This window comes from Rhizophagus irregularis, chromosome 5, assembly GCF_026210795.1.
Source record: "Rhizophagus irregularis chromosome 5, complete sequence".
Taxonomy (NCBI): domain Eukaryota; kingdom Fungi; phylum Glomeromycota; class Glomeromycetes; order Glomerales; family Glomeraceae; genus Rhizophagus; species Rhizophagus irregularis.
The window spans coordinates 5,575,534-5,590,193 of record NC_089433.1 but is presented as its reverse complement, the minus strand read 5'-3'; the positions used below and the strand labels follow the sequence as shown (position 1 = coordinate 5,590,193).

Below are 14,660 nucleotides of genomic sequence, written 5' to 3'. Positions count from 1 at the left end.
TAGGGCCATATCTCGACTATGCTAATTTTATATTTACATGCATGCACAACGCCTTGGCTAAATCGGTTTGTGGTACAACGTATATCATATCACAGTATCACCCTAACTCCCTGCCAGTTCCTCGATAGTTCTAGGAGAGTTCCAGGCGCTGGCGAGTTTCTATAAATCACAAGATGATTGGCCAATCAGATTTCACCTCCCTTGATCTATTGACATTATAGCAAAGCCACCGTTATTATTCATGATCTTTCTTTTCTTTAACTAATATTGTAACTTATTGTTTTATAAAACAGACGATCAATTTGATAAAAACTTTATTTTTTCAATGATATTAAATAGTATTTCGACCATTATTAAAACCACTAGCAAAAAATTAATAGGCTTAGCTTAATATCTATCGATGACAGATGTTTGTTTTATTAAGATAATATAAAAAGTACAGCAATAAAATATTAGTTTCTTAATCGTGATAATTTTTTTGCGTTGATTGCTTCTGAGTACCGACCTAACCTTCTTTTCTTTCTATGATCAATTAACGCACCACGTGTTGCATTAGCGCATAACTATATTTATGCATAACTCGTTAGTATCAGTCGTATCACGTGCAAATAAAAAATGTATGAAAGTACTTACTGCCCATTTTATTACCGCCTCATATAACCACACAAAGTTGGGCATATCAGCCCAATCCCTTGGTAGGCCGAAATTATCGACTTCGAACAATCTGTGTGTGCCTGAAAAATTGAATAATGTTAATTACTAGGTTTTGTGCAATATTTCAAACCAAGTTTACATCACATACTGCGAAAATCCATCATAGTTAACGAAACCTCAGTTTTGAACGCAGTAATTCCATATGTTTTCAAGTCCGTAAATAGTTGTCGATGAGCATCAGCCTCTGAAATGACAATATTATTATAAAGTTCTACCATACTTTTTGCGTTTTTTACATCATCATCAACACTTTTTTGTTGTGATGCTCCAGGCCTCGCTCCTTCACCACAGACAATGGGATAATTGATGACATCATTAAGAAATCCTACACCGTCTGCACGTACTTTAGTTTTCATACCTTTCAATGGTATTTCTCCGCTGAACAATGCAAAGCACTTTTAGTCATCAATGCAATCTATGCAATAAATGAAAATTCAAAGTCACTTACTATATATAATAAACTTTCGCAAAGATCCACAATGCCGAGTCCATAATTGGGTGTACAAACTGGTTCAAGTGCGGTTTCTCTAATATAGTTATGTCTCTCAATGGGTTAAGAGTAGTTAATGAAAAAGCCTTTAAACTATAAAATAATAAATTGGTTAGAATTTAGATAAATTACAATGAAATTTTCCTACTTACAACTTTGGCAATGTTTCCTTCATTAATTTTTTTGTATTCATTAAAATATCTGAATCGGTATTACTAATGATTGTATTGTTAATAGCATCATCCCAACCTCGAGCACTATGATCTTCAGGTTGACTCATTCCTCCTGTCTCTTACCTCATTTGTTAATCCAGCCATTCTCTGAGATGAAAAGCTACAATGTAATATATCTGTTTCTAATTGCCGTACTCTTTCTGCGAACTGCAATTCGAAATTACGCTCATAGAATTTATTATACCACTGCATGCAACTTTCTAGGACCGAAACACCTTCAAAGCTATTAGTTACGTTAAGTAGTTCGATACATAGTGAAGATACACAGCCCGGCATTCCTTTATGGTTTGTTCCCCTAATGTTTTTAAGCGATTGTAACCAATCTTCATAAATTTGTACCCAGGGTATGATTACTCTTTCATTTTTAAGACGATAGTTAAGGTAATGCTTCAGTTGCCAGTATTGAGCTTCGACTTTTTTAAAGTATTCATTTACAATCGTTTCTTCGCCAATACTGTCGGGCAATGTATAGTGCATGTATTTTGTTGTTCTTAAAGTTGCTGTCATTAAGAATTTATAATTAAGGTAAAGCGGATCAAGTTACGCGAGAAATAAATTTATAATGTATAGTGATGATCAAGTTACGCGTTACGCGATAATTTTTTAACAATCATATCTCCATGCCGTATTTTGATTGGCCGTTCTTTTGTCGATCACTGAATTTTATAATAGTCGCATGTCGCTTTTTTTTCGATATTATACTTGAGGATGCAACTATGCTGAAGTTTCTCGTGACGGCCGGTCAATCGGCGGTGAGAACTTCCCTTTGTATCTTTAGATACTTAGGAGAAGCCATACTTCATGTCGGCCGGTCAATCGGCGGTGAAGTATTGAGTTGCTTGGTGTCTAACAACTACTCGCGTCGGCCGGTCAATCGGCGGTAGCAGTTGATCCGCTGATTTTGCCGAAGTTTCTTGTGTCGGCCGGTCAATCGGCGGTGAGAACTTCCCTTTGTATCTTTTGATACGTAGGAGAAGCCATAATTCATGTCGGCCGGTCAATCGGCGGTGAACTTATGAGTCAGTGGGTATTCAAGTTATCTCTTGATAGTCGCCAGCCTCTTATCAGCCATTCTCGATCATATTTAATTAATAACATACACTTTAAAATGTATACATACACGATTGATCCGAGTGAAAACTTTATTATGAGAAAAAGATAAGTGATAATATATGATATGGTGCGGAAATGCTAGAGAAGCAAATGAAGTGTATGATGCTATCAAAGAGGGAGGGAGTACGCGGATCCTAGGCCATTTAATGCCCAGCATCAATTTACTTCTTTGCTCTCTCAGACTTTTTATAAACTTCTACACCTAATTTATTTCTACACTATTGCTATCTACGAGATTCTCATCCCCACACTCTTTTATTATACTAGATTTCCGAAATAAATTTTCCCGCACATAAATTCGGGAGATTAGCAACTGATGTAAAAAAAAAATAATAATTCCGATTCACACTTACCACTACGATTCATTTTCACAACATTCCATTCCGCCTTATATTTAGGAAATTTGTTGTTTAGAGCGTTATAATAAAGGTATGTCGATTTTTTTATCGCCAGTACGATACTGCGCCAAATTTTGTTGATGCTGAAAATCAGATGATAGGAAAGCCACAGCAATTTTACTGCGCTGATGAGACACGTGGCTTCGATTAGATTAGATAATATTTTCGTTATTTCACTGCGCCTATTATACACATGATGATAGTCAAAGATTTTCTCGGCGAAGATCAAAATGCCGATATATAACAAGAAGGGTAATACGTCCGTTTTATTTTGGAACATCTATAAAGGTGGAAAATCGATTAACATCATGATGGCATGTTTCAAGAAGTTAGCCGAGCAATAAACAACTTACTTTATTATTACTTTGCGGAAAATACGAGTTCGTTTGATTGTTAATACCAATGATTTTAATAATGGTTTTGTTTTACTTGCACAAGGCGGATAAAAGGGCTCATTAACAGGGACATCACCTTTTTATATAATTTGCAGGATCGATCTTGGAATAAGCTTTTGGGGAAAATTACGTTAATATGATCGCATCACAAAAACCTGATCAACGACATCCCCTTAATTTAACAATAAAGAATTTAACGCTATCCATATATAAGGATCATCAAGGGGTTATACATAATTTTTGAGAATGTTCGAGAAAGTTTGAGAATAAATTATTACTTGTTCCCGTGATAAATGTAACGATTACTATAATATTACTGCGCATTGATTTATCAAGCTATAATAAAAAAAAATAATAGCACAATTTGCTTCACACAATTCCTAAAATGTCTGGTAAATTTGCACCATTTGCTTTATTGATCAAATTACTTGAGGACATTCACATCGCTTATAAATTCCTTCCGCCACCTTCTTACACCTTTTGCAATACAGATGTGAGTGATGATCGCATTCCTCACAAACCTTACATCCATGCTTCCATCCCCTAAATATATGCCATTTTTCAAAGCAGTTCTGCCTTAGCAAAGCGCCTTCCAGCTCTTTATAAGCTGTACTATCCTGATTGTTTGTTAAGAGATTCGGCATGATATATAAATATTAATATAATAAAAAAAAATTCTCATATGACCAAAATTTCATTTACTTTGGAATTTGCACAGTCCTATTATTTCGGCAGTGCATTTATCATGGCAATGAGTACATTTTTTCGGGTGATTGATTTCACATGATCTGTTTTTGTCCTATACTACAGTACAATTGCGAACTTTAGTTTATTACTTGAAGTGTTGCAGGTAAGACAATATTCCAACTTATCTTGAGAATAGAACTTCGCTAATTCAGGATCATAAGGGAGCTGATTCCCATTTTCGCAGTACCATGAGCCATGTAATCCATAATTCCCATGTTTTCCATCGCAAATAGGACATGGTGAGCTCCACGGCTAAGGTGATGTAAAATTATAATTATCAATCCCTCTGAAACTATTTCCGAATTTCAAGTATGGGAATTGCTCTAAGACGGATTTGATAATTAATTCTGGATCAGGTCTGACTTCGAAAGTGATAGGCTTGAAATCAGAGGCTTGAGATTTTGTTGACATATTTGTCACAGCTCTTGATGCTTGCCATGGCTCATTTCCAGTTTCTTTTTTATATCTTTTGCATAAATTGGAACGAATCTTATCTGTCAAAACGCTTGGTAACCCACTTAATTTGGCATGCTAATCCAGATATTTGGGAGTTAATATTTTATTGGACTTGGTCATGTTGCTTTTTATATGAATCAATTTAAATTTAATTAGTCAGTAGTTGACCTGTAAAAAAATATCACATAATGAAATGCAGTATTATAAAATAATGAGACTATGCAGTTATCTCAATTTCACGCTGTTCACATTTAATAAAGTAAGATCCTGTTTTATAATATTATTCAAAAAAAGTTTAATTTGAGAAAACAACCTAATTTGCATAATGGGCAGATATAGTTTCTGCATGTTGTCTCATCAGTAATCCCATAATAATCAAAATTTTCACTACTACATTCTTTATATAGATTAGGATATTGATCCAATATCTTGTTGCGAAAATAGGAATGATCGGGCTTAGATTGACTGGAGGAAGATACAGATAATATATTTGCTGATGTACTTACTTCAGTCTTAATCTGATCGTTCCCTGAGAGAACGGTTTTTATTAAAGTCATATGACTCTGATGATCACTAGTATATTTTTTTATGACATTTTGGATTTGTACGTTAGTCAGTTTCAAAATCTCAGTTGCGCTATATAAGACTAGCTTAATTTTATCTAGTCTAATCCCATTTTTCCCAAATAACATAAGATGTTTTCTAGCCCTATGAGTTTTCTTGCGCAAGTTAGCTTGTGTGATTTTAGTAAGGAGAAATGGTTTCATTTCCTTGTAAATCGTTGATCTTACCGTTTTATCCTTAATTCTACCATCAGCCATAAGAGCATCAACCTTACTCTCAAATTCAAAAGAATAATTGTACCAGTCTAATATTTCCTGCTGACTGGATTTTATTGCTATTTCAAATAAATAAGATAAGTGCTGGGCAGAACCCAAAATCAAATTCTCTAAACTAACGCAAGAGCTGATGATTTCAGTAGAGCTGACATTATCTTCTTTGAGGCTGAGCATGAATGAACATAATTCACGTATTAAGCCGTTCTTACGATTTGATTTTCATTGAGCGATTCCTCTGGAAGACAAATGCTTTACAGAAACCTTGAATTTTTAAACAATACCAAATTGATATAATAATGATGTTAAATAAATATCATGGCGATATCGATTTGCAAATGATATCATTATGATATCTAAGGTTGCTTGCCGAAACCTGTTTGGCCTAATGCCAAAAGGTGAAACCTCTTATATAGTGCCGAAACGCCGAAACGCCGAAACTGTGAAACCTGTCAAAATTGTGAAACTGCCGAAACATGCCGAAACCTCTATAATAGGTTTCTCTGTAGTTTTGACATAGTTGATCATAAGATTTGCATATAGTTACGCCAAGTTACACCAATTAATAATATAATTTAGATGATCAAATAATCTACAGATAAAAGATTAAACTTCAATATTTTACCGTCGTCTTAGTTCTTTTAAGCTTTATCTAGTGTTAGAATTTTCATTTCTAACTCCCATATTAATATTATGATATTACACGTTTTTACAGTTTTTTTATAAGGGGCTTATATTCATTAAAGGAAAATGCGTAACATGCATTTAATAAACCCAATTCCGTCATCTCCTTTAACACTGAACTAAAGTTTCTTTTACTTTCTTCCGTTTTCTTAATAATAAAATTAATAATAAACTGTTTCAAATGACTGATCACATAGAAGATTCACCCATTAAAAAGAAAAATAGAAGAGGTCAGCCACCTAATAGCATTTGGGAAGATATTAATAAAGGAGAAGCTGTTGGTTCTGGCAAATTTGCCGCCTCCTGCAAGTACTGTAAGAATACATGGTCACGCGGTAAAGTTTCAAAGCTCGAAGCATCTTTCAAACCATTGTCCAGATGCGCCAGCAGCAGTTGTTAGAAGGTATATGACTAAAGTAATGGAACGGCAAGATAAGTCCAAGTATCCAAAAAAGAAAATACTCTGAAGGTCAAAGTAACATGGATGATTACTATGATTCAATGAAGCTTAACGAACAAAGATGTACACGAATTAATCATGCATTAGTTAAATTTTTTATTGCGTGCAGAATTGCGTTTAGAGTAGTGGAACATCCCTTTTTCATCAATTTTATAAAAGAGCTTAATGCCGAGTATAATACACCAACAAGGGAAGTATTAGTAAATCAACTACTTGAACGTGAATTAGCTCAAGTGAACTTCAAAGTTAATTCTGAGCTTGAAAAGGAAACGAATTTAACGTTAGGTTTGTTAAATTAAATAGGCTATCATACGTCATTTTTATTTAATCTTACTTACTATATAATATTAATTTATAATTTAGCCTTTGATGGTTGGACGTCTGGTACACATCGTTCAATTTGGAACTTCATTGTAATGACTCCGTCGCGTAAAGAATATCTTTATCAACTTTCTGATTTGTCTGAAAATTCGCACACTGCAGAATATCTAGTTACGGTAATTGAAAAGGTTATAGAAGGTATTGGAGAAGATCAAATATGTGCTGTAGTTTCCAATAATGCGGCCAATGTTCGTAATGCACGAAAAATTATACATGAGAATCATCCAAAGATTGAAAATGTGCGATGCGTTGCACATTCTATCAATTTAATTGCATGCGACATCGTCAAGGAGAAGTTTGGGAAACTTTTATTAAAACGTGTTAATATTTTGACAACCTTTTTTAGAAGTTCTCATCAGGCTAATGCAAAACTTGCTCAAATAATTAAAGAAAAAGGAATTAGTGGAGGAGGATTAAAATTATATTGCAAGACACGCTGGACTACTGCTAGTGAATCCGTAAATTCAGCAATAAATTTGGAATCAGCACTAGAAGAAATGGCCAGCGATCACGATAAAGTGCTAACAAATGATAAAATAAAACTGATTATTCAATCAAAAAATTTTTTTTCAAATTTACGAGTTCTTGGATTTGTTCTGGATCCTCTAAGAAAAGCGGTACTTTCATTAGAATCGAGAAGAGCTACACTTGCAGATTGTTTTCTGAGCTTGGCAAAACTTGCAGCTACATTAAAAAAGTTACCCAAATCATTAAATTCTGCATTCCGAAGTCATTGTATTAAAGTAATAAATGAAAGATTTGATGAGTTCGATGATGATAAGTATATTACTTGTTTTTTTATGGATCCCAGATTTAGAAACGCGCCACTTAAAAAATGCGCCCTCATGAGAATTATCAAATGTGCAGCTTCAATCGGGAAAAATTTAGGTTTTGACCATTACGAAGCTGAAACTTTATGTGATCAAATACAGAAATATATTAATGAGCAAGAGCCATTTGATCTAGATATCAGTTTTGCTAAAGATAATCCCGTAAATTGGTAGAAATATATTAATACCGAACTAGAACCAGATGCCCTGTCAAGAATTGCAAGTTATCTATTTACAATATGTCCTAACTCAGCAACTTGCGAACATGGATTTTCGACTTTAGGATGGCTATTTCATAAATATCGCTTAAATCTTAATGTGGATAAACTAGAATCCATGTGCAAATTAATTTTGTATTGGAAATCCAATTCAAAAACTGAACTTGGATTTTATGGAATTGATCAAAAAAAGAATACTCGTCTTAGTGATGATGAGATCAATATACGTATTGCAGAAGCTTTTGCAGAAGATGACGATGAGGAATATAATGAGGAGCAAACTTCTACTCAGAGATTAACTACAAGCGGCGAAATAATACCCGAAGACAATTGCCGTGTAGTAATCGAAAGTCTATGGATTGATCAATTTGTTAATTTATCGCATGATTCAATTACTAGTGAAATCGGCGATATTCCAAGAGATATGATATTGGATGATTCAGATGAAAATAATGCGGAAAATGATGAAGTTGATGATAGTGGTAATAACAAGAGACCCGGAGAAGGTGACTATGATTATGATATAGATGATGTATTAGGTATGGATGACGGTGATAATAATGACGATAATTATGATGATAATGAGAAATAATAATAATAAGAAATAATTACAATAGTTAATCCAATGAGAATTAATTCTAATATCATGTGATTTAAATAATGATACTATTTAGGAAATAAATAATGTAATTATGCAGGGCAAAATATTCGCGATCAAAGTCCAGTTAACATATAATTATGCAGGCAATGCAGGCAATTGTAATTTTATATTATATTTTAAAACATTGCAATTTAATTAAGGAATAAGGATAAGCATATTATATTTTAAAAATAGTGCAATTTAATTAAGGAATAAGGATAAGCATATTATATTAGAATCAATAAGTTTTAAGGACTTCGTTAATTAAATTTATTACATTAGATCAATAAATTTTAAGAACTGCGTTACAAAAAAAATTTAGAACTGCGTTAATTAAATTTATTACATTAGAATCAAAACTGTGTTTATTTTGTTACAAATACTTTAATTATGTAGAATGTTATTATGTTCATCAGTTCATGTTTTAAACATTATAATGAATTTTAAAATTATTATAAATATTATGAAATTTGAATTTTTTTTCGCAATTCAAAACTAAATTGTATTTTAATTTTCAAATTGTATTTAATTTTCAAGTTACGAAAAAATCATAAAAATAAAAAATGGCAGCATTAGTACCTTTTGTCCCACCGCCACCACCAGTATTCCAATAGACGATTAACGCAGCTAGGCAATCAATCGCGGAATGAAGAAACTTACATCAGCAATTCGAAAGAATTGCAAACTGTCATCATGTAAATGCATGAACAATAATAGCAAATAGGGTGTTCGTTACTATAGTTGTTTCCGAAATTCAATTGGCAAATCCGAAATCCGAAATTACGAAATCGTAATTAATTACGTAATTACGTAATTAATTACGTGTTACGAAATTAATTACGTATTCCAAAATTCCGAAATTTGCATAATAGTGCGAAATTGCGAATATCTCAGGATCTAGTGATCCGATTTCGATGATCTTACTACATTCGATTCGTCTCATCGAGACGAATCTAATGATATGTGTTTCATTTCTATAGCACCGATATTGATGGAGTTAATTTACTATAAACATTTAATGAATTTTGGTGTCGGAGCACGATCTAGTGATTAGATTTGAATGAATTTACCACCATTCGATTCGTTATGACGAGACGATTCTAATGGCGGTACGGTAAGATCATCTTTCTAGCATTGAAATTGACGGAGCTATTATGCTATAAATATTTAAAAGTTATTGGTATCGGAGCGCGATCTAGTGATTGGATTTAAATGATCTTACTACCATTAGAATCGCCTTATCGAGACGAATCAAATGGTAGTAAGATCATCCAAAACGGATCGCCTGAGTGCCGAGTTATTATTTATTAAAGTTTTTATATATAAATCGGCAAAAATTAAGGCTAATTCTGGCCAAATATTTTCGTAATACGAAATTAATTACGGAGTCCGAAATTAATTACGGAATACGGAGTTTTTCTAATGAATTACTTAATAATTACAGAATTACGTAATTATGTATTTCCGTAATACTAAAATAATTTCGGACACAAGTATATTCGTTACAACGGGATTTGCAGCGACACCTAGGCAATGCCAAACAAAATGGAATGCCCTCAAACGAGGTTATGAAAACCTCAGTAGGATAATAAATAATAATGATGACGACATTCCTATTATAAGCCCAAATAGTTTCGATAGAGCGTGTTTTGCTGATATGAACGATGAATTCTGGTTACAAACCGGTAATTATTATTAATTATTATTTTAAATTAATTTTATTTAGGCAATTCATTCAATTCATTAATATTTTTATTGGATTTTAGATCTGTTTAGACGAGAGTATCGACGGCGGCATGCTGTGCATGATCAACGTCAATATGAATATAGATTGTGAAGGGAAAGAAGAAGGTCGCGATCTAGGTCTCGATCAAGAAGTAGATCAAGAAGTAGAGATAGAAGACGAGATAGAAGTAGAGATAGAAGACGGGACAGAAGTAGAGATAGAAGAAGAGGTAGAAGCAGGTCCCACATAGAAGATAAAGATATTATTAAATTTTAATTTTTATTATATTTTTAATCGTATATTTTATTAGTTTAATATTAAATATTATAAAATAAATATTTACATACAAAAAATCATATTGTCTTTATTCTTATAAATTGTTTAAATGCTGAAACTCTAATTAAATCATATAGAAAGTATTGCCGAAACGCCGAAACAGTTTTGGCAAGTTACGGCAGTTTTGCGATTTTGATAGGTTTCGCAGTTTCGGCATTTCTTGATGATTTCGCGAAACTAGTTTCGGCAGTTTCGCGTACGCCATTCTGCCGAAACCCTTTAGTTTCGGCAAGCAACCTTAATGATATCGCAATGATATCATTTCAATATTAATTCAATATATCGAAATGATATCGTAAAGATATTTGTTTGAAAAAATATCAGATCGATATCATTTCGATATTGTTATAACAATAATGAATTTTTTGAAAAATGGGAAGTAAATACGATATTAATATGATATCGTTTCAACATTAATTTAATATCAATATAATATCGTAAAGATATCACTTTATAATTATCTAATCGACATCATAATGATATTGACGAAACATCAAATCGATATCATTTCGATATTTCGATATTGTTATAACAATAATGAAAAATAGAAAGTAAATACAATATTAATATGATATTGTTCCAACATTAATTCAATATCAATATGATATCGTAAAGATATCACTTTATAATTATCTAATCGACATCATAACGATATTGACGAAACATCAAATTGATATCATTTCGATATTATTATAACAATAATGAAAAATAGAAAGTAAATACAATATTAATATGATATCGTTCCAACATTAATTCAATATCAATATGATATCGTAAAGATAACACTTTATAATTATCTAATCGACATCATAACGATATTGACGAAACATCAAATCGATATCATTTCGATATTGTTATAACAATAATGAAAAATAAAAAGTAAATACGATATTAATATGATATCGTTTTGATATAATGAAATGATATCATTTTGATATTGTTATAACAATAATGATTTTTTTTTAATAAATGCAATATCAATATAATATTATTTTAATACATATGTGCCGATTTTTGGAATTAGTCTAAATTAAGATTTTTATAAAAATTTAATATTTTAGTAAGATTAACATTACACAAATCTAAATTAAATATGTGTTACATATTTACGTAACTCAGATTTAATAAAAAATAAAAAAAATTTTTTTAATCAATATTCAAAAATAACGGTAATAACCACTTCTTTTTCCCCATCACTCCCATCACTTTTCCATCATTTTTCTATTCACTTTTATTAAATATGACAAAAAAGTTTATAAGCAAATATAGCAGTTATTTTTAAGTGGTAAGTAAAAGAAAAAACTTAATATTTTATATACATAGATAAGACATATTTTTTCATAATTTTTAGCTTTAATTTATTGTTTTTTCTTTGTAAAAAATACATGCAAATAAAAAATAATTATGATGTAAAATAGTTGTAAAATGAATAATAAGATATTCTTTTTTTTTCAAAATAACTAATTATATATTTGTTTTTTATCTTTTAAAATTATTTTATTAGATTTATTCTACTAAAATCCTTAAATGGCAAATAAAATCTTTTAAATAAAGTAAAAGAATTTGGGATTCTCTTATGAAAGCATTTTTTGGTAAGAAATAAAATTTTCAGATCGGACTTTATGCAGGTGACAAAATCGTGCATTATTATTCCTGGAGATATGCTAACGTCATCATTTTACATTCATTTGAAAGCTGAGAATTTGCTCTATCGTAAGAATCAAAGATCAGGAAAATTGGATCACTGGATGAGGCGTAATTAACGATCAAAGTCAAATCAAATTTAAAAATTAAAAATAAATATATTAGACGTAATTATTCACAATCCAGTGATTCAATTCATTCGATTTTAGGCTTATTATATAGACCTTAATTTTCTCTTTCAAATGAATATAATTTCATTCGTGTAGCTTGCATCTACAGGTATTTAATAAATTTTTTTATATCAGATTTTATCAAACTTATAAAATTTTATATTAATAATATAATTGATGATTCCTAAACATCTACATATATTAAACGAATTATTTTAAATTTATTTTAAAGATAAAAGTTGGCATCACCTTAGGGAGCAAAGATCATTCAAATTGAATCACTATATGTGAAGTAATTAATGATCAAATTTAGATAAAATTCAATAATATACTGAACGTGATTACTGAACAACTAGTGATTCAATTCACTTGATTTTAGATTCATTAGATAGATCTCGATTTTCTCTTTCAAATGAATGTAAATTTATTTGTATAGCTTATTTCTACGAAGAATTATCAATGATTTTGTCATGAGAGTTATATTTGATCTTTTAAATTTTAATGATATCTTATATTAAAAAAAAATTAAAAATTATATAATTAATTAGTTTTTTTTGCATTATCTGGTATAAATTTATTATTCTTATATAAATGATAATTTATATTTGCTTTAATAAAATTATTTTTGTGTAAAAAAATTAGATTCCAAGGATCGGCCCATATGATTAATTCAGTATCAAAATAATATCAAAATGATATTATCTATAAATATTGAATTTACCTTTAAAAATATCAAATCAATCAAATATCGTTAAATTCAATTTTATAATATTTTAATAATTTGTAATCTAATTTAAAAGTTAATTTCAATAGATTTAAGTTACCGGTTATTTATTACAATAACAATTTTAATTTAAATATTATATAACAGATAAAAAAAAATATCAATAAATCTATAATAAACTAATTCAATAAATTAGAATTATGAGTTAAATTGGTGATGTAAGTCAAAACATTATGCCTTAATACTCCAGAATCATAACTCATCAACCCAAAGTTGAGGATTAACCAGGTACCTTGCTTTAGATTCAGCGACACTGCCCAAGTTGGATGGGGTGTCACAGGTACGCTTTAAGAAGACTCGCTACGACTCTATTGCAAAAAGGATAAGTATATTCAAAAACACCAGACATAAATTCACCTCAGAAGTTTGGCAGGAAACCCTGTAAACAACTGCAGTTTCATCATTACCAAAATCATTGAACTTAGGGATACAATGAAAAAGTTCATGAGAATGACGGCTTTAAAAAAAAATACAAATATATTCTCAACTTTGACAATTCACCCTTATTCTTTGGCCTGGAATTCTCATATGACTGCATTATTGTTGTTTGTAATTTGATCCATTAAATCCACCATAAATTGCCTGGCAAAGCGAACTTTTATTAGACAACCATAGCTTCATCAACAAACGTTGCAATGTGTTTGGACGAATGACATCCTGTTTAATAAATTTTAAATGGGCAAACGTGGACCTAAAACCCATTAAAGATAGGCTGCAAGAAGTGCAAACGCTAACTCTACCAACCCACGTGGTACTAAGGGTTAGGGAATAAAATATACGCCAAATACACACAAGTTGGTATGGAGTTAAAGTCTTACAAACTAAAAATTATTTTTGCCACTTAATTCTCCAATAATCAATGTTATAAAAAAGTTACTTACGACTTAAGCCTACTTAATTATATATAAAATGACACTTCAAACAGACAGAGCTCATGATATATGAGAATATCCCATCATGCCTATTTTAACCCTTGATTAAAGGATTTTTGTTGCATTAATTATATAAGCTTTACGCCTATATAACATAAGCTTACACCTATATAATTCAAGTCCACCTTTTCCTATAACACACTATGCACGACGGCAAACAGTATAGGAGGCAGACTCTACTTTCAGAAAGAAAGTTTTTTTTTTAAAAAAAAAATGTACAAAATAAATAGTCTTAAATAAAATAGTGGTTAAATTGACTTTTTAGGAATTAATAGGCCTTATAGCCTTATAATATACACGATCATTTAATATACGCGATTATTTAATCAGACAATTTATTAAATTTGGTATTATACGAACTTGATCAATCTGATAATTGTTTAGTCTTTTATAGGTGGATATTTCTTGAATTATCACCTAAATTTTTCAATTTTTTGCAGAATCGAAGATGAAAACTGGAAAAGTATTCTGAT

General features: G+C 30.8%; 2 protein-coding genes across 3 annotated transcripts; both read right to left on the bottom strand.

The window, feature by feature from the left end:
• Positions 1-452: 452 nt before the first annotated feature.
• Positions 453-1,944, bottom strand: OCT59_025731 (uncharacterized protein; the record flags this gene model as incomplete). Its single annotated transcript, XM_025319175.2, has 6 exons — positions 453-563; positions 634-734; positions 803-1,092; positions 1,163-1,297; positions 1,357-1,495; positions 1,653-1,944. The coding sequence occupies 6 exons, from the start codon at positions 1,942-1,944 to the stop codon at positions 453-455; spliced, it is 1,068 nt and encodes a 355-aa protein (XP_025174337.2).
• Positions 1,945-4,342: 2,398 nt separating this feature from the next.
• On the bottom strand, positions 4,343-5,559 carry OCT59_025730 (uncharacterized protein; the record flags this gene model as incomplete). Of its 2 annotated transcripts, none has more annotated exons than XM_066140615.1 (2): positions 4,343-4,621; positions 5,053-5,559. In XM_066140615.1, the coding sequence occupies 2 exons, from the start codon at positions 5,557-5,559 to the stop codon at positions 4,343-4,345; spliced, it is 786 nt and encodes a 261-aa protein (XP_065992262.1). The 2 variants fall into 2 exon arrangements, with proteins under 2 accessions (XP_065992262.1, XP_065992261.1); XM_066140614.1 differs by having other exon boundaries at positions 5,053-5,367.
• Positions 5,560-14,660: the final 9,101 nt, after the last annotated feature.